This window comes from Rutilus rutilus (genome assembly GCF_951802725.1).
Source record: "Rutilus rutilus genome assembly, chromosome: 19".
Lineage (NCBI taxonomy): Eukaryota > Metazoa > Chordata > Actinopteri > Cypriniformes > Leuciscidae > Rutilus > Rutilus rutilus.
In genome coordinates, this window is record NC_140232.1 from 8717135 (window position 1) to 8738895 (window position 21761).

The window sequence follows — 21761 nt, forward strand, 5'->3', positions numbered from 1 at the left end:
GGTAAATTGCCGGAACCAATTTACCGGTATTGTCACATGCCTGTCCTGTCTTGTCATGCACATGGGTGTTTTATTGTTTTGAGCCATGTGCTCATGTCTGCCGTTTAGCCCCTCCCATCTTGTTATCCAGTTATTGGTTAATTTGTCCCACCTGTTGTGTTCGTTACCCTCCTTTGTTTGTTCCCCTATTTAGCCTCCTTGTGTTTGTAGTCTTGTGCTGGTTCGTTGTCTTGTACACGTCTCCCGTTCCCCGTGACCTGTTTGGTATGTTCACTTTTGAAGTTGTTGTTTTGGTATTTAGTAATGTTTTCCCCCTCGTGGGTTTTGTTTTGTGTTTAAGTGTTTCTTTTTCCAATAAATATTATTTTCCTTTGCACTTGAGTCCTCTCTTAGTTTTCTTTAGTTAACGTGACAGGTATATTTTAAAAGGTCCTGTCCACACATGATCAGTTACCGGTAATTTACCAGTAGAGACTGTATAAGGCTATTAAGTTGCATCGACTGAAGTATATTTTGGGTCAGACCAGGCAGAAATAACTCTGTCAGATAGTAATGGCACATTTTCACTTTCAACAGTCAAGGTCAGGCAATTCTTGCGACCATAAGCAATCCAAAGACGACAGTGGCAAGTAAGCCCTTTGCCTCATGGAGGCAGACATGTTGAGATCACATCACCAGTCGAATATTACTAATTTTAACTTGCTAATACCATTGCAAATCTGGTCCCATTTTACATATATAACGTGTGGGTTTTTTTCTGATACTTTGGCAGTTCTTAAGGAGGTCAATAGTGGTACCTTCTGTTAGGTAGCTAGCTGTAATCATTTCAAAAGTTTAATTAACATCCTTAGTGGTTAAAAATAAAATTCGCCATGACATTACACAACATTACCTGTGTTGCTGTATATTCTCTGACACATAGAAGGCAGTGATATGTGAACTCAAGCTTTAATATATGGAAGTATCTGCATTCATCTATTTGTGTAGAGGCCTATTCACCTTATTCCGGAAGTAGCACTGGGTGGCGCCATCCGCGTAATCTCACTTCCTGGTTTAGCTACTTAGCGCTTTGTTTGCCCTGGTCCAATCTGTTATCTGTCTTGATATAAGTAGATAGACTATAATATTATAGCCAAATGCGTTGGCCTATGGTTATTAACAACTGCTGCAACGTACTAAAGTACATTTCACTTGAAGCTTTTGAAACAATGCCACAATCAAATTATTTAATAGCTGTGTCTTTCTAATAGCTATTACTTAGTTATGAAGATGTGCACAAACACTACTACATGTAAAGTTTGAAACATTACTGCACCAGTTTGTTTGCTTAATCACCAGATACATTTGCAGTGTATAGCCAACAGATGAGAAAAAAATAGCCACGAACTGGTGTAGAAAGAAAGTAGAGCCTCAACTAGATGAACAAGAGGGTAACGTTAGCTTAGCTAACTGCTAGCTGCAATTTCTTATGGTTTGATCTCTAACACAAGTAATGGCTGTAAAATAAATCCAGCGACTGAATTCTAGAGGACCATAGCTTTCAAACAAGGTATAGCATGTGTATGTGTCCTGTAGTGAGACCATTACAACATTAGATGTTTGTGGCTAATGTAGGCTAAACACTACACATCGGCCGGGCTGCGATCAGACAGGCAGACGGGTCATATAAACACCTAAAAGTCGTTTAAAAATTACCCCGAGAAACAGTGCATTGCTGTGCTGTTGGTACACACGTACATAGCACATTTGGCACAAATTAGCTTATCTTATGTGACATTTTATCAGTGAGACTTCTCTGCAGTTCTCCTCGAAATTGAATGAGGGTCCGCTAAACCGGAAGTTGGTTTACAACGGAAGTACTGGACAGAAGTAAAAGTGGGCGGGGCGGAATAAGGTGAATACTTGACAACAATTCCAGTCTCTTACACATATAGGGCTATTTCCATTTGCAGTTTCCATTTAACTTCAATTGTTTGTTTTTTTCTTTAACACTAAATTGTATGATGTTTCACACTCTAGTGGTTTCTGCTGAAGCAATCACTCTGGTCTTCTGCCAGTCACTCTCTCTGTGACTGCAGCACTGAGCTTCCCTCCAGCTTAATTTAATTTGTTCAAGACAAGCACTGCTGCCATGGCCCCGTGTCTTTTCTTGGCCTCATCACAAGCCCTGAGCAACAGGACAGTCACTGACCCAGCCAGGACTTCCTTCAAGGTCACATGATGTTGTTTTCAGACAGAAATAACAGGGAGTGCTTTTTTGTTTTTCTTTTGTTGCAAGAGGCAAGTTTCATTAATTATAGAATTATACTATTTCATTAAATATACACAGCTTTATGAAATATTTCATTTTTGTCAGCCAATCAACAGTCAAATACAGTATATTTCAATTCATTAAATTGACCAGTGTCCCAGGCATCTAATCTTTATAACATTTGTCTACATAATGTAAAAGTAAGCTTAAATTGTTTTGTTAAGTAGCTTTGCATTGGGGTCCTGATCACCCTGTTGGGGATTATATTGTGATAAGCATCTTCTGACTCTACATTATATACATATTGTGAATAGAGAACCTTATTGGTTGAGAAGCAATTTGAAAAGCAACAAAAATTCTATATTAATGTAGTCACATTTATTAACCCATTTAACCATTCTCAGAATTTCCATGTTTTTGTTGTTCACACCTTCATTGATGAATTTACAGTGATTTAAAGAAGAATTATGAAAAGGATAGTTCTCACTGGTTGGATGAGCCATGTTTAAAAATTGAGTAAAATGGTGATAAATACACCTCTATGACGACACATTCTGTATGAATGCAGTGAGATGTACGTTGCTTGGCAACTAAAAACATCCTCAGTTTACACTAATTAACTATATGACATTGTGGAAGAATTGTTCATTCCAATAGTTATTGTTAAGAAATTTAACTATTCCTTGAATGTTGGTGTCTTTTTTCAAATTGCCATTAATCATAATAAGTTAATCTTTTTTACCCTGTTCTGTTCTGCATAACACCCTTTAGCCATGGTAAAATCACTGTAAGGCACAGCCTCAAGTGTCTTACTGCTTTAATCAATCAACTGCAGGCCACTTAAAAAAAAAAAAATGCAATAATTCATGGTCTCCATTAAACTGGGTCACCATAAAATGAACTTTTCTGAGCCTCAACATCAGTACCCCTGTGAAGTATAGTGTATGCGCCTCGCTTGTGCTTATATAACATTGCTGTGGATATGCATTCTATATCTCTGATCCTCATTTGTGCACATGCCCTCATCAGCCAGGCTGCTTCAGTCATTGCACAGTTTGTTCCCTAAGGTTGGCCGCCATCTGCCACTGCCGCGCATGACTAGCTGGTGACCTATAGCCAATGATAAGAATAGCCATGGTGTAGTGTGCAGCTGCAAGTTGAAGCCTAACGTCAACTGACATCCTGCTCTCTCACACAGTATTGTTGTTTGTCCATGATGAAGCTGTGGTCCAAAAAACAAACATCCATTGTCTCGTTTTAGATCTCCAAGAAATTGGTGAATTCGCTCATTTAATAATGGAGCTAGCACTCAAAATGTAGCTAGCACTCAAAATAAACTCAAAAATAAGCATTATATTTTCTCTGCATTATTAATGTTTATAAAAATACTATTGTGTATTGCTTGTTCATGTTAGTTCACTGTAAACTAATACAAATTTTAATAAAAAAAAAAATATTAGTAAATGTTGAGATTAACAATAAGATTAACAAATTCTATACTAGCTCATTGCTAGTTCATATTAACTAATGTACAGTAGACATTTTGATCCATCATAATATACATTTTTTCAACAGTTAGTTAAATTCTGATTACATTTCAAACCACTTTCATCACATTTAGAACAATTATGCAAGATATTTGGTGGTGATAGATATTCAAACAAAATCATGATATGGGGACTAACTAGATATAGCATGAGATTTTTATTTTGATCTTTTTACAGTTTCCGTACACCCAGTAACAATTAGGCAATGCTACATTCCAAGACAATCTTTTGACGTTTCCACCATTAAAGTTCTCTTGTGCTTTAATTTAAATAATGAATTGTGTAGTTGTGTGTACAGTAACTTCTGTACTTTACAATAACTCACATCTGCAAACATTCACTGCAGTTGACAGACATTCCATGCTCAAGTGGGGAAGCAAAAAATGTGGAAGTGTCTTTGTGTGTTTGTGTTAAAATATTCTGATAATGTTCTCAACACTTTAGTGGTTTTCCATGATATGTGTATGACCTTTTAAAATTGAAGCGTTTCCAGCTTATCACAGTATCCAACAGTATTCAACTGGGTGTAAAATATGTCATTTATTTTCTTGCAGTTGGAAGGTGAAGAGGAGCAGAAGCGGTTTGAAGAAGGGAAAGCGCGCTACCTGCAGAACAAGGCAAAGAGACTCGCAGATAAGGAGTGTCATCAATGACTTTAACAACGCAAACACCATATTGTGTTGTAGAAGAAAATTCTGGCATTATAGATCATCAACGTACAACTTACTATATATATCAAGAACCTCTCTTATTCCAAATGCAGTTCACCTAATAGAAAGAAAAATATAGGTTTAATTGATTATTGGCTGCGTTTACCAAAGCACTTTGTGTATACTATATGTATCTTAAGTGGATTGAAATATGTTTTATTGTAACAAGTTATTTGTGAAATCTGCATAAGTGTATTATGCACTAATAAAAGCCTAATAATGCAGCATCTGATTTGCTGTGAAATATCTATCCATAATGTTGGATTGACAGATTTGTATGATCAAATTGCTTTTAAGTTTGACAGACAGACAGATAGATCAGTAAAATGCTGATTATAGAAACTGTTTGTTTATTCTTTAATACGACACATATGACTTTCATTTTGTTAAAAAGACTACAATCAGCAGTTGGTACTTAAATATTTTTTGGGTTATATTTGGGTAGTATAGTTGGGTAATTTCTCCAGATGTCAAGAGCACACAGTCACAAATATGCAGTTGAACCCAGGAGCGGGAGTTTTATTGTAGGTTTGGAAAATCAAAGAGGTGAACACAATTAACAATGAATTGAACACAATGATGGGAACTTAAATTAAATTGACACACACCTGTCATTGCAATGCCAAATGAGGACAGTTTAAATACTCACCACAAACACACAGCCATAGGTGTGTTCAACTTGAAGCGACGCTGCACAGAAAGATCAGTGTATGACATTAAAGTAACGCGAGAGTGATTAGAGAGCAGATTAGAGGACTTTCAATACAAAATGCATTTTACCCCAGTGCTTTTTACTAGCCTTTTGGCAAACATCAATTTAAAATACATCAAGCCATGACAATCTTCAGTCACCCAAGGAGCATAAGACTCCATTAATTCTTCAACACCTTAGGATTTATTATTAATAATAATCATTAGCACCTATCCTGAGGGTGCTCGGCCAAAAACATTAGATATTCTCCATTGTAACCAATCAAAAAGTCGATTGAGGTTCGGGAGCCTCTCTGATTGGTGGATCTCACATCGGGTCTCGGCAGGTCATAATACTTTAACATTGCAACATAACAGCCTGAGACAAAAGCTTGTGCTTTCTGTTTTTTTGCACGATAATAAATTGCATTTTAAGTAATTAACTGCAAAATCATCAGGTATATCAGGCGGGTTGGTTGAGGGGCGGCAGTGGTTCATGTAGGTTGTCTACAAACAGGAAAGGTTGGTGGTTCAATCCCCGGTTCCACCTGACCAAGTGTCGAGGTGTCCATGAGCAAGACACCTAACCCCAGCTGCTCCCGACGAGCTGGATGGCGCCTTGCATGGCTGACACCGCCGTCAGTGTATGAATGAGTGAATGAATGGGTGAATGTGTAAAGCGCTTTGGAGGCCATGGGTCTGTTGAAAGCGCTATATAAATGCAGTCCATTTACCATATCGGCGAGAGTGCAACTCGCGACAACACTGAAATATATAAATATTTTTTTGGTTGGTAATGTATTTGCTTTCGCAAGACACAAATAACTTTTGTGTAATTAATTAATCAAGCACACCGTCGCACAGAGAAAAAAACAGTACCATTGAGAAATTAACTCAAACAAGTAGCCTAGAATTAATTGTATGGAACATAGGCACCCACAGGCAGAAACATAATTTGGCACCTATGATCATCATCATTATTATTATTAGGGGCCAAGCACTAAAGGTGTGATAGTCTTCTTCTTCTTCTTCTTCTTCTTTTTAGTCTATGGCAGCCCATAGAACCGTATGGTAAAAATCTCTAACTCAATCCCTCTAGCGCCACCAACTGTCCAAAGTTTCACTTACGTTTATGCTAACAACTTTTGAACCGTAAAGGCTAGAAACAAAGTTCGGTAGCACTTTATTTGGTTGCACTTTATTTTACAGTATTTGCACTTTCAATGTACTTACAGTGTACTTACCCACAAAAGTACTGAGAGTCACACTTTATTTTAAGGTTTCCTTGTTACAGTGTAACATTTAAGTACTGAGTAATATTAATTAACTACATGTACTTACTATAGGGTTAGGATTAGGTAGCATGTTATTGCATAATTATAAATGCATAATGTATAGTAATTACTATAGAAACTACATGTAACATGTAACAAGGACACTATAAAATAAAATGTTAGGGGTATGGTCTGGGTTAGTACCTAGTTAGTGTCATTACTACAATAAATACATAGTATGTTCATGCGAAACAGGACTACCATTTATTTTACAGTCCTGTTCCCCATGTACATACTATGTCCTTATTGAATTTGTGGGTACGGGTTAAAAACCCGAAGGTACGGCTTTCAAATCTGAGTGTGCGGGTTGGAAATTCGTGGGTACGGTTTATAAATCCGTGGGCGCGATTTCTTAAACCGAGGGAACAGTTTAAGAATCTGTGAGTACGGTTTATAAACTGAGGGGACGAATTGCTAAACTGTGGCCAAAGATTTGCCGGTGCTGGTTTTTTTTTTTTCTTTTTTTTTCTTCTACAGGTGACTTCCCAGGCTCCGTACTAAGCTACTAACACGGACAGAAGGGAGTATGGCCCAAGCGAACTCGAAACCACATGCTCGCATGAAGACAAGACAATAGGAGTGTCAGAGCTCTGTCACCAAACCAAGGGTATATGTAAAATACATTACATATGTTCATAATGTCTGTCTCATAATATATTATATTATGTATATGAATTGCTAAATTATACAAATATATTAAACATATGGTTTCATATATCTGTTACATATCTTTTAATACAAGTTATGGACATGTATTCCTACAGTGTTGTAGTGCCCTACAAATCCAGCCCACCCGGCCCATGAGTTCAACCATGAATATTTTGCTGGGGTTAGGGCCTTAAATTGGAATTATTAAATTAAGTAGGACAGAAACAAATAATGATAGATGTTATTGCATTTACTGTGAATGCAGGTTAAAAACGTAATATTTAATTTTTGTCACATAGAAATGCACTTGACAGTAAAGCACTGATTCCAAGCTTTAGATGCCGTAAAGTAAATTTACTGCTATTAAATTCTGTCATCATTTACTCAACCTTGTGTCGTTACAAACTGGAATGACTTTCTCTCTTCTGTGAAACACAAAAGAAGATATTTTGAAGAATGTTGATAACCAAACCATTTTGGTTACTCTTGACTTCTATTGCATGGACAATTATTCTCAAATTATTTTCTTTTATGTTCCACATAAAAAAAGTCATATAGGTTTGGAATGACATTAGGGTGAGTAAATGATGACATTTTGAGGTGAACTATCCCTTTAACAATAACATATGTAATGAGTTTACACCTAATTTATGTAAGACACTGATATTTATCTTTCATCAAGATCTAATTATATTTATTTTATTTAAATTGAAATCCATTAAAACTATTAAAAAGTTCATAAAACATTTTATTCATGGCATAATTCATAGCTGTTTATTATGCTAAAATTATGCTTTGTTATTGCCCTAATGAAATTTTCCATAGTTCTTGCGTACAATCCAGAGTTTAACTGTAGTAGGCCTATCATGGTATAAAACCATGCTCCTTATGGGTGTATGGTTTCCAAAATGAATCCTAAAATAAAATAAAATCCTATCCAAGCATACCGAATATTTGCATATATGTTGTTTAAATAAACTTGCTTATAAAATTAGACATAATTATATTGTTAACATATATAATCTTAACATGCATTAGCATAGTTACCACTAGTTTCCTAGTGTGTGCCAGTTTGTTCCCTTGGTTACTGAATATGTTCACCTGTTGTTCATTTAGTTTCCTCATTTCCTCTCCTTGTGTATTTAAAGGCCCACTGAAGTGACTTGGATCGCGCAGCTTTGTATGATGCATTGACGTAATTTCCACTGAAACAGGAAGCTAAGGCGGGACATATTGAATGGCTCCTCCCCCTTTTCAAATAGCCAATAGTGTTTAGTTTACCTCACAGACTGCAAGTTGTACTTGATTGTTTAAATGGAAGCGAATCCGAACGCTGTTGATATGTTGGATTCAATAGTAGAGGTGTGAATAAATTCTAGTCATTTCATTCTTAACCAACGTACAGTTGGAAAACGGAATAAAACTCGAGGGTTTGAGCAACCGAACACACATCTCCAACCCATATTGCTCTGTGACGTGTCAATGGTCGCTTTGGCCAGGTGGTATTTATAGCATAGGGGTGGGACGCTTTAGATTCTAGAAAGCATTTGATTGGACAGAAGATGTGATGTGAAGCTAAAGTCAGCGGTGATGTCATAAAAATCTGTGATCCATTTTAGCGGAAGTGAGAGACTGTAAGTTTTGAATGCTTATATCTCCTAAATGCTAATTTTGTCATTGTTTTGGAACACCAGTTTATTCATAACCTTTAGGCTATCATATTCATACTAAAAGCTAAAAAAAAAAAAAGTTGTTTTGCGTTAACGTATGTTTGGTTAGTGCTTTATCATTCTTGTTCCTGTATTCTCCTGTGTGTTATTTTGGATTTGCTATTAAAGATTGAATATTTAACTCTCCATCATGTTTGCATGATTGTAACACATATACAGTATGTCATTTATTACTTTTTTTATATGGGAGTGGACTGAATTTATGCTTGTTGTCATATTTTTTTACAGTGTATCTAGATTCATTTGATTATCATGGCCTCTGTATTCTGCCATAAGCTAATGATTTACTGTTTTGCATAATGTGGAGGGGGTTTCTTCAGTCATTAATGGAATATACTTCATAGTTCTCCAAGGAACCCAAGTAAACAGCTAGGACATATTCATATAAAAATGTATTTAAGCTTATCATAATTCTTTCTTCTAGTCATGCCAAATTTAGTCCAAAGTAGGGAAAGTGGCTATATTTATTCTGGGTTGAACTGTTCTCATGGGAATAGATGGAAAGACATAGGGATGAACAAGGAATTCATTTTAGCTGGGAAAATGCACCATGTGACATTGTAGTGAGTGATATCCTTTTAGTTGGTTCTATAGCAAAAACAAATTGCGTTATCTTAGTTTGTAATATTAAATAGTAGGGGTGGCACGGTTCACAAAACCCACGGTTCGGTTCGTATCACGGTTTTAGGGTCACGGTTTTCGGTTCTGTACGGTTCATGTTGTTGTTTTTTCTTTTAATCTTTAACACTCCAAAAATTTACTTCAGCATATGATATATAGCTGAATTATCTAATTATTTATTTATTTATTTCATAAATGGGGTGTGTTTGCAAAACGCAGCTTCTCATTTCCCATTCTGAAGTAATATGAGTGAGCAGTCACCCTGAGGAAACTTTCAGTGGCCCTGGAGGTCCATCATCTGTAGAGCTACGTTGGACCGTTATTTGTCAATTTATCCTCGTGTCTCGTCATCATAGGCGGGACATGTCCCCACCATTTTTTGCCAGGGTTGATATTATCTTGCAGCACGGGTGTACCAATACAAATAAATAAAACATTTCCAGTTAACTAGCAAAGTATTTGTTTCATTCGTTTGTTAAATAAGAAGCAATTTAGCGCTGAAATGTGTTTTTTTAATCAAGTGATCAAAGTGCTCGTTGCAGTTGCGATCAGTGGTGCTGATACAGTGTTCTCGTGGCTCGCGCACACACCGCAGCGGCCGCACATTCATCACTCGGACGCGCGCTTCAATCCATTGAGGAGACTCAAGGCTACTCGTTCCGATTAAATAATAAAACAAAATTCATACAAATCGGTCCCTGCTTGATATACAACCGCTGATAAACATAATCGGTTTTGATAAAGAAAAAAATATATACGAGCGCAGATTAGAACTCAGAACCTTTGATACGCTTGGCAAGTTCTGCCACTGGACCATTAGGCTACGTGGAACAGTCGATCTATGTAGCCTATTTATTCACATGAAAAAAACAACATATAGTGGAGTAGATCTCATTAAATGTCTAGGTAAACTCAGTGTACTATATAAATCGATTGCTGGACATTGTAATGTAATTCTACATATGTCTGATTTATGATTTAGCATTGTATTAGCACGGGCACGAGGCTACATTGCGCATGCGTCGAACCGTGCAAACCGCGCGACGCACACGCGCACCGAACCGAGACAAGCGAACCGAACGGTTCGGATGTTTTTTCATGTACCGTGCCACCCCTATTAAATAGCTCTAAATATGATATTATATCATGTGTCTTACTTTAAGAAAATGGCATGGGGTTACTATTCATGTATAGTTTAATACATTTTTAATATTATTAAATTTTTTGTTTGATTAGATAATCCCTCTGTTTGCAGTTTTGCTGTTGTTACAAATGTAAGCCTCTCTAATCCACAAAATTACATTATTACATATTATTCTGTAAATGATTGTATTTAACTATAGTCAATACATTTACATTTTCTGAACAAAATGTGAGTGATACTTTCTATTGCAAATGTTTCCAGCAATATGCCAGGGTGTTGCTATGTAGTGTTTTAAATTTAACTAGTGTATTTGTCTACTTTAGCACATTGCTGTGGTTAGGATGAATGAAATGTGATGTTTGAAAAAGACATTTCACACTCTTTGATCACAGACAACATTTTAGTGGCCTGTGCCAACATCAGTGAGGGCAAGGAATCCAGCTTAATTTCTTGGTACGTAGATAAGCAGGTAGGAGCACTGCTGTCTGCTCTGATGTTGAAGTTCTGGAGATATTCCCAGAGCTCCATGAAGCCGAGCAGAAGAGGAGCGGCTGTGCCTGAGGCCAGGGTGAGTGAGTAGGCTGGAATGTTTGCTGTCATATTTTACTTCCAGGTCATCTGACTCCATGCAGGAAAAAAAAAAAAAACGGGAGGCACTGTAATAATTTCCTGTTTATTCATTATATCTCTGCTTCTCTCATTATTGACATTCGGTGGAATGTCAGGCTCCTGCCTTTTATTTCCCTGGAATCAAATGAATATTTCATGTGTGGTAAGAAACAACCTATTTATATAAAAGCTTTGCAGCTGGGCTAGCTGTGTAGAAAATATTAATGTGCTCAAACAGAAGTCAGTCTAATGTAGCTTAAGTAAACGGCAAAAAAAGGTTAGTTCATTTATTAATGGAATATACTTCATAAACAGAATAGTAATACGAACAACTTAAAGGGATAGTTCACCCAAAAAATTGTATTCTGTCATCATGTACTCACCCTCAAGTTGTTCCAAACCTGAATGGGTTGTTTTCTTCTGCTGAACACACAAGATGTTTTGAAAAATATGGGTAACCAAACAGTTGATGTACCCCATTGACTTCCATAGTATGGGGAAAACAATACTATGGAAGTCAATGGGCTACATCAACTGTTTGGTTACCAACATTCTTCAAAATATATGTTGTGTTCAGCAGAAGAAAGAAATCCATACAGGTTTGGAACCACTTGAGGGTGAGTAAATGATGACAAAATGTACATTTTTTGGTGAACTATCCCTTTAAGTAAACTGCTTGGATGTATCCATATAAAAATACCTTGAAATGTCCAATAGAGCAATACTAAATTCTATTTTATACAATGTAAAGCTATATATGTAAATGTGTATTAATTACATATGTATATGCTTATGCAATATAATGCTGATGTTTCTGCTGATACATTCCCTGCAGAAACATAAGGGTTGCAGGTAGTGACTGGCACTGGTATATACAAGCACTCAGCGCTCATAGTGTGTTTATAGAAAAATATGTTCATAAGATAATTTCTTCCATGTGATTACTGGAGGAGAACATTATTATGTAATGAATGTGCATTCAGCCTTCAAGAGATGTTTGATTCCCATTAGCATCCCATATAGCATCCCATTCTTTCACATTGTAGCCTATAGGTCAACAGTCAGACAAAACAATGTGTCTTAACCCTCATACCAATATACTGTAGGCTACAAAATCACAATGTTTGATCAGCAATGCTTTTATTGTTGTTATTATTTAGATAGATGTGGAGTTGTAAGAACACAAAGAATATAATTGTATGTATTTGTAGAACATTGAACACAAAAAATCTTGAAAACTGTATCTTTCACAGCGCTGTACAAAAATATTTAAAGGGATCGTTCACTCACAAATTAAAATTTTGACATCATTCACTTGTTTTTTGCAAACTTTCTTACCACAAAGGGTAAGTTTTACTGATCACCTAATTATAATTAAAGATATTTACAATAGGTTGGAATCATACCATTTTTTAATCAAATCCTTAATAAAAGCGATCTGATGGATGAAAGAAAGAGTGATGTCACAGGAAATGTCACAGGAATTGCCACAGATGGAAATAATCATAAAGCACCTTAAGGCAAGGTGCACTTTTATTTTTGTGATAGTGAAATTCACATATCCATAAAGACTGTTGATATTTCTCAAAACATCAGAGACACGTGGAGTATTTTTGACTAGTACTACTGTGATGGACTGGCGATCTGTCCAAGGTGTTTCCCTGCTGGCTCCAATATCCCCCGACCATTCAAGCATTTTGGAAAATGGATGAATGTTCTTTCTGTTGATTATGAGATGATGCATATAAATTATTTATTTATTATTTGTCCCTGGTTGGTTCATTGAATTGGACTTATTTTTATCACTGGGCGCTAAAGTAGCCTCAAGGGAAGGTCTGGTTCATACATTAAGCAAATCATGAAGAAGGAAATCTTCCCCAAGCATATTATGTAACGGTGTGATAATGTCAATGAAATTCGAAAAACAACAGGATGATCACTGTTCGCTGTTCTCACATGAGACATGAATTAGACTATTGTTCATTATTTTACAGCTCTATTTGGTTTTGTGACTGGTAAGTGGCAGGATTCCAGGATGCAGTGTCAGATATTTTTGCATAATGAAGCTATAACTGTAGGCTATAATTAATAGTTGTACCAGACAATACTTTTCACATGATAAAATAATTTCCCCCCAAATTGATGTATATTTATTTGTTTACTAAGTAGTTGTCATTCAATTATGTCCCTGGCATCTGTGATTTTGTTGGCATTGAGCCCTTTTCCAATCACACAAACACACAAATCAATGGCCAGTGAAAAATACCATTCCACAAACAAATATTTATGTTATGTTATTTTATTTTGATTTATTTTATTTTACGTATAAAATAGCTAAGAATAAAGAAAAGGCAACATATAGCCAATAAAATCATCATGTCTCACGACTAAAAATGTGATAAAAAGGGATGAAATGTGACCTGAACATATTTCACCTAACTTAAATAAAAGTTGTCTGTATCAGAAAACCGCTGTGCGCTGAAAGTAGCCTACAGATTTGTGAAAATCGTCTGGTGAGAGAGAGAGAGAGAGGAGAGAGAGAGAGAGAGAGAGAGAGAGAGAGAGAGATCTGATACCAACCTCCCATCATATGATGCTCATTCATCCTCCTCCAGCAAGACTTCAATGACAACGACGCGATTACGGGCAACCATTGTTGTTTCATAGCTCTCCTCCATTAATTCATCTTCTGTTCACCTCTGGATGTGTAAATGGTGGTGTTTCTTCAACGGTTACCGCCACATTTAGACTTAATGTTTCCGTTTCTGACGTGCCATTCGTAATGTTCGCTTGTATGGAATAAAATAGCGCACACCGAAACTGAGGAAATAAAGGTTGACACTGACGCAACGATACATTTAAATCTGGAGATATCGACGGATATAAGGTGGGTAACGTTTTCTTTCCAGTTATACTAGGCTACAGTCTTGTAGAAATGTCAGTGATTTTATTATTGAACATATTTGAACGGAGCATGTTTGCACAACATGCACAAGGCTTTTTTAATGGATGGGTTTAACAACAACATTTAACGTGGTTTAACATTTAATGGTTCTTTCGATACAGGAAGTGGATAGGTTCAGCTGTGAGTTTAAGAGAGAAAATATTGTGGCTTGATTTAACACAGTTCAACATTATGTGACATAGTATCGCCCACATTACTGACAGCATCATAGGCTAAACACCTACACGACTGCAGTCAACTATTCATTACTGCAAATGTCGTTTATTGATCTGCTTCATTTGCACTGAAACGATCGGCGACAGTCTGTCATTTCTTCTACAATGTACAAAAACACAAACACGTTATGTGTAACAATTTACAGTTTACAATTAAGATGTCTCAAATGGCATTAAGATTATAAACGTATGTTTTTGTACGTATTGTCATCAGCTTATTCTAAATGGATGCGTTTTGCCATCATCTGCCTATCAGTCTTTATGCAAGGGGAGTTTTTGCACATTTCAAACACAATGCTAATTAAAAGTGCTTTATATATATATATATATATAATGTATGTATGAAGAGTTCAGATGCAAAAGCCTCTAAGTGCCATCTGAAATTTTCTTCTAGAATGATAATTTTTATCAAGCTCGTACATATTTAAATTCAGTAGCCTAATTTCACTTAAATGGCAATGAAAATGACCTATTATTTTTCATTGTCATTCAAGTGAAATTACTGAACTTAATATATATATATATATATATATATATATATATATATATATATATTAGGGATGTAGCCTAATGGTACACAAAGATGACGGTTCGGTATGTACCTCGTATTGAAGTCACGGTTCGGTACGGGTTCGGTACATCAGGGGGAAGTAGACTAAACACATTTTTTGCTTCTTGCTTCTTGCTTCTTTTTTTTTTTTTTTTTTTTTTACAAATGTGTATCTGTTTAAATTTGATGTTTAATTTATTTAAACATACATTAAATAATCAAGATATTACTAACAAATTAAGTAAATATAATGAACAATTTTTACAGCTTGGCAGATGAAACAGACCTACGACGGAAGTTTCAGACGATAATAACAGAAACATCACGTTCACAAACAATAACTGACAAGGGATAGAACAGAACAGGGAGTATAAAAATACAAGCAGACTAAACAAGGAACAGCTGACAAGACTTAACTGATTGGGAACCATAGAGACTAACGAGAACAGGTGGAGACAAGACAGAACATAATTGTGACACATATATAGTGCATAAATGCTTCTCTCTAGAGTTCTTTTCTCAAGTGAACTAACGTTGTCGACACTAAATGCCTAAGGAAAATGTAATACTACGTGAGATATTATTCTCAAGCTGTTTTTCAACTCAGTTCATTCTTTAAAAGTATGTTATTTTGGTAACACTTTACAATAAGGTTCATTAGTTAAAATTAGTTAACTACCTTTGTTAACATGAACTATGAATGAACAATACTTCTTCAGCATTTATTAATCTTAGTTAATATTAATTTCAACATTTACTAATACGTTATTAAAATCAAAGGTTGTATTTGTTAACATTAATTAAAGGTGTACTGTGTAAATTTTAGCGGCATCTAGTGGTGAGGTTGCGAATTGCAACCAACAGAAGTTATGGTGGCCGACAGGAAAACATGTCGTTGTCTGAGACAGCAGAGGGTAGCCAGTTAAGCAATTAGGTTTCTTTACAAAGATAAATTAAGAAATTAGGTTTACTTGATTATTCAGTTAAATGATATGTCATTGCAAATATTTTTGTTACTTGTTCATCATTGTGTCAGTGTTTTATTCGCTGACTTTAGCTATAGCTTCTTTGCACGAAGAACAACATAATGACGAAACACGTTTGTCCATTTAGGGCGACTGTATAAACATGTCGCCGCAAAATGGCTATTTCAATGTAAGGGGACCCTTGGTGTATGTAGATAGAAATGGCTCATTCTAAGATAATAAAAACATAACGGTTCATTATGTAAGGTCTTTATACACCACTGAAAACATGGTTATGTATATGATATTGCATTTCTGTCAACAGATCCTCCTAAATATTACACAATGCACCTTTAATGCACTGTGAACATGAACATGAACAAACAATGACCAGCTGTATTTTTATTAACCAATATTAACAAAGATTAATAAATACTGTAACAAATGTATTGCTCATTGTTAGTTCATGTTAGTTAATACATTAACTAATGTTAACTAATGAACCTTATTGTAAAGTGTTAACGTTATTTCCATAATAAGTACTCTTTTAAAATTTAAGCTGAAGTGTGATTCTTTGTCACAAGGGTAGGCTACAGAATTTAAGATAATGTTATTTGTACTTTACTTTTCCCATATGGCAATAGGGCACAGGATTTCTGACAATGAGACAAGCTAGTCCAGAAACTGTCACGTAATGCCAAGGATGCAAGCTCAGATGAATTTAGAAAGTAATGCTGGCAGTTGAATCTTGAACCTTCACCTCAGTTTACAGACACAATGCGTGTAACATTAATCAAAGTGATCAAAGACTTCCTGTCCTTTTAACAGACAGAAAAATGTGTTTAATTAACATCTCATACCTTTCATTGACAGCTAAAGGTAAAAATATGTCCTAATATACTGTAGCTTTGTTACTACCAAGTAAATTCTGTTTATTTTATATTGATAACTATCAAAGATGTGGCCATGATGAATGCCATGGCTTTGATTACAGTAACTACGTTTTGAAAAATGTTCTAATATTAATTACTATACTGTAGTTATAGGACTGCTTTAATTAATAAATGTTGTTGATCAGGGCTGCGTTCTCCGATAACGTTGTCTCTTAGCGCGCTACGAAGACTCAAAAGGTACACCTTAACTAGGTATACATTTCCTACGTGTGTTCTCCGAACTATACCTTAGGATGTTGCTTAAGGTAAACCTTCTTAAGTTCGACCTTAGCAGGTGCTGTCCATGGTGGAGGTGCTGAATAGGTTGATATCGATGCCTCGATGATCGATTGTGCGCTCTTTCCTTCACAGCGGTATAGGTAAAGTATTGAGAAAACAATGTTCTTTATAAAGAAGCGTTTTAGAAATAGTACAAACTGCATTTATCGGGGCTCATTGAAATATGTACATGCAGAAATAAATATGAGTATGTGTTTATAATTTAGCAAGTGTGCAATCCCAAACCCTCACGGCCATAAGTGTGTTAATGTTCTCCACAACGTATGCTGAGTAATTTTTTTTACAATGGTCTCTTCTGACATGGTAGTCAGTGGACTAAATGTTCTCTTATAAAGTAGTTGACATACACTAACTGGCTCCGCGGACGGCGCCGTCTTTGATTTAAAACAAGTACTCGCTGTCTCGCTGCCATAGCTATAAAGTTTGTGTAAACTCATCTTTCTTTATATAGACTCGTAAGCCTTTTCTGTCAAATGGTTCGCCAGCTGATGTGCCTTAGGATAGTAATTAAAAAAGCTAACAACCATTAGTGTATGGAAACTTTATTAATGAAAACACTTCCATACACTGGGTGTAGGCTATAACAACTTAAGTATTTTATGTGTAAAATTTTAAAGTAAAGTAAAAATGTAATTTGAATACTAAATCAGATTTTATATTAAATGTTCATATAAAATTTTCTATGTATAATTAAACTGCGATGTAAAAAAGCTTTTTGCGTAGTGGTGGCCACTAGCGGTATGAACCGTCAGCAGCGATAAGGTATAGCTAAGAGCGCTCCAGACCAACCTTACGAACGTATGACTTACAGAAGGTATACTTAACTAAGAAGGTTTCGGAAAACACGTATTAACGATAAGGTACTTCTTAAGGTACAACTTTAAGAACGACGTAGCGTTAAGGTAGTTTCGGAGAACGCAGCCCAGTTCAACAACTGCATCGGATTGGCTGGCAACTGACTGACTGACATTTCTTTGGAGAGCAAGGCTTTGTACAGAGGGCATGTGGCTGAAGGGATGGGGGTTTATTTCAAGTCTAGATGAAGTTAGAAACCTTTAAACTGGTTAGTCATAAATTTTTGGAGAACTGTTCCCTGAAAAGGCAGAGCAATGGAATGGAATATGTTATTTTGAATTATACAACGGTGTAGTCTATGGTCTTTTTGTAGAAGATTTCAAGTCAACTGAGCCTGTTCACGCTTCTTTCATAATCGTTCATCAAAATTAATAAGCAAGTACTGTTGTGTAGTTCTAAAATACTGTAAATTATAAAACTACCATAACTTTATATAGGTGTCTTTAACTATATACTTACATTAAAAAATAATATTTGTTAGAGACAATGTACTTATTGTGTTCTTGTTGTATTGCAAAACACTTGCTTCTATTGAGGTGGGATTCAGTAATTACAGATATGCAGCTTTAATTACATCATGCAAATATATATATATATATATATATATATATATATATATAATTTTTTTATATATATATATATTATATATTTTTTTTTTTTTTAAGTACGAGATACAAACATGTATGTATGCAATAATTGCATTGTATGAAATTAATTATTCATTTAAATGTTAGTACATACAGTATTAACAACACATTGTTCTTTTTTTTTTACAGTATTTAAAACAGTATTGTGTTTGTCTATAATTGTCAAGTCAAGTCATTTATATAGTGATTTGTACAATGCAGATTGTTTCAAAGCAGCTTTACAGTGACAATAGAAAAAAAAAATGCAACAAAGATTGTTTTAGCTGTACAGCAGGTCTAAAAGAAAGTCATTGTCTAGCTTAAGTACGTTTTTAATTGATTCATTTCCATTGTAAAAAACATTAGTTATTAACTTAAGGTACGCTTACACAACACCGTAATCAACTGAAAACAGAAAACTTTTAATGCGTTCTGGCTGTTCATTTAGACGACAACGGCGTTTTGGTGGCCTGAGAATGCAAACCTTGAGGTTTCAAAGTGCAAGTTTTTGAAAACGGGTTTTGAAACCGATACCAATACCCAAGAAGAGGATACCGATGAAGAGGATCTATATGACCTCTGGAAGCATCACTTTCAGTAGCTTAGTTAGTAAAGGGCCTAACATACATGTTGTTGATTTAGATGAGTTTAGACAATTCTTCCTCTCCCATGAATGAATGGAATTGTTCCTCTGACAGGGACACTACAATGCACTGTCTGATGCGATACTGTAGTAGACGGTTGCACGGTTATAATTTTCTTTCTAATATTATCAATCTTGCAAGCAAAGAAGTTAAAAGTCATTACTGCTGTGCTGTGTGGAAATGTTTGGGGTTGAAGCTTTATTTCTCATTAATTTAGCAACTGTATCAAATAAATACCTAGAGTTGTGTTTGCTTACTTATAACAGGGTAAAAAAATAAGCAGATCTAGCAGTATTTAAAGCCTTTCTGTATAAAATAGTGCTGTCTTTCCATGAAATGTGGAAAACCTCTAGTTTTGTTTTCTTCCAGCTGTGCGCCATTTTTCTGGCAGCTCTCTTAAGGGTCTGAATGTGCTCGTTGTACCACAGCATTAGATTATTTTCTTTAATCTTCTTTAAGCGCAATGAAGCAACTGTGTCTAAAGTGCTGGAAAAGAGAGAGTCAATTGTTTCTGTTACAACATCAGGAGATTAAACTGTTCAGGAAGATTATTTATAAAGCAATCTTTAGTGGTTGAAGTGATAGTTCTACTATATTTGTAACTGGGAGTCGGTTTTGCTGCCTTGGCTAAATGGACTATACAAAAGACTAGATAATGATCTGAGATGTCATTGCTCTGCTGCAGAATTTCAATGGCACCAACATTGATTCCATGTGACAATATTAGATCTGAAGTATGATAACTACAATGAGTGGGTCCTGACACGTGTTGTCTAACTCCAATAGAGTTCAGAATGTCTAAATGCCAATCATAAAGCGTCTTTTTCATTATCAACATGGATATTAAAATCACCAACAATTAGGACTTTAATGTTATCTGCAGCTTTAATTTTTATCTGCAGCCAGTACTACTGTAACTCTGATAGAAAATCTGTATGGTGCCCTGGTGGCCTGTATACAGTAGCCAGCACAAATGTAAAGCAGGATTTATCACTTAGATAGCATTACAAAAAAGCACCATCCCTTCAAAATAATTATATTTGAAACTAGACATAGACCTAGTAATACTGAAGATATTACTATAAATTACAGCAGTCATTTTAATTTTAAATTTACAGCAGGTAAATCCCTTTACCTTCCAGAAGAGGCTCGTGTTTATAACTGTAATCTTGGGGGGTGGACCCATTTAAAGTAATCGTCTGGTTTTAGCCAGGTGTCTGTCAAACACAGCACATCTAGGTTATGATCTGTAATCATATAATTTACAATAAGTGCTTTTGAAGAAAGGGATCGTATATTCAGCAACCCAAGCTTTATCATTTGTTCATCTGTATGAACCCTATTATTCTGCGGACACCAGCCATTGAGTGAGGATAGTGTGCGAAATATCTCATCACTCCGGCGAACAGGAAGGTTTGATCAGAATAAATTGAAGATTGATAGATTGATGATTGAAGAACAGTTGATCTTCAACTGGCGAAGTCGGACATCATTAATGCTGATGTGAATAATAATTTTAGAGAATTTCCGATTATCATTAGCAAGCGCAAAAATTTGCTTTGATGTCAGGCACTCTGGCTTCCGGCAAACATGTGACTATGGTGGCTGGTGTCTCTATTTTCAGGTTCCGTGTAATAGAATCGCCAATCACTAGGGCACTTTCAGCACTGAGTGGGGAGAACCTGTTTGATGTTCTAATCTGAACGGAACAACTGTGTTTTGTCCCATGACTATGCCGTCTCACAGTAACCCAGTTGCCCTGCTGCACAGGCTCTACAGCTGGAACCAAACAATGTACAGAGTTCACTAAGCTAGTCGCATCCAAAGCAGTATCTAAAGCCCTTGTTTTCTTACTATCCTCGATTGAATTTTGGATGCGTGTCTCTAATTCTGAAATCCTCTCCGTCAGCCTGACTAGCTCCCTGCATTTATCACAAGTGAAGCCCTCACCGCTGACAGAGAAGGCTATACTATTCATGTGGCAGGCAGTGCAAGTGACAATAACAGGAGAAGATGACATGACTCACCATGTTTGTTGACTGATCCAACTCACTACAGTTGTTTGATGGACTCGTCAAAGGCACAAGAATGCGCGATTTTATATAATTGGCTAGCATAATGCTAACGCGTTGTGTAGCGATTTAGATTAAAGCTAGCGGTGTCAGATTAATGTGACAGACAATATTAGATAATGTCAGATATATTGTGATGATTCAGTTATACTGAGCAATATAAACAACAAGGAAAGATAGAGAATAGAGATTAAAAACAAAGCTATATGGAGCAACAAACGCAATCCACTCTGGTTGATAGGAAACCGCTGTGCAACAGTGAAAACAGACCTTCTGGAAACCGTTTGTAAGAAACATAAGAGACATAAATAAAGATCAGACCACATTTTATAAAGACAGTAAAAGACACTTAA

At 35.8% G+C, this 21761-nt stretch overlaps 2 protein-coding genes across 9 annotated transcripts in view; both read left to right on the top strand.

Moving 5' to 3' along the window:
* The window catches only part of acot7 (acyl-CoA thioesterase 7), a 155301-nt gene extending 150561 nt beyond the window's left edge, over positions 1-4740 (top strand). For all 7 annotated transcript variants that reach the window (XM_084390349.1, XM_084390348.1, XM_084390347.1 and 4 more), the window contains one exon: positions 4353-4740. In XM_084390349.1, the coding sequence (XP_084246475.1) occupies positions 4353-4451 (99 nt within the window). In that variant the 3' untranslated portion in view covers positions 4452-4740. The remainder of the gene's footprint in view (positions 1-4352) is intronic.
* A 9030-nt stretch (positions 4741-13770) lies between these two features.
* gpr153 (G protein-coupled receptor 153) overlaps positions 13771-21761 on the top strand; it is a 108974-nt gene continuing 100983 nt past the window's right edge. For both annotated transcript variants that reach the window (XM_084389626.1, XM_084389625.1), the window contains exon 1: positions 13771-14171. The gene's annotated coding sequence lies outside the window, so the exon portion shown is untranslated. The remainder of the gene's footprint in view (positions 14172-21761) is intronic.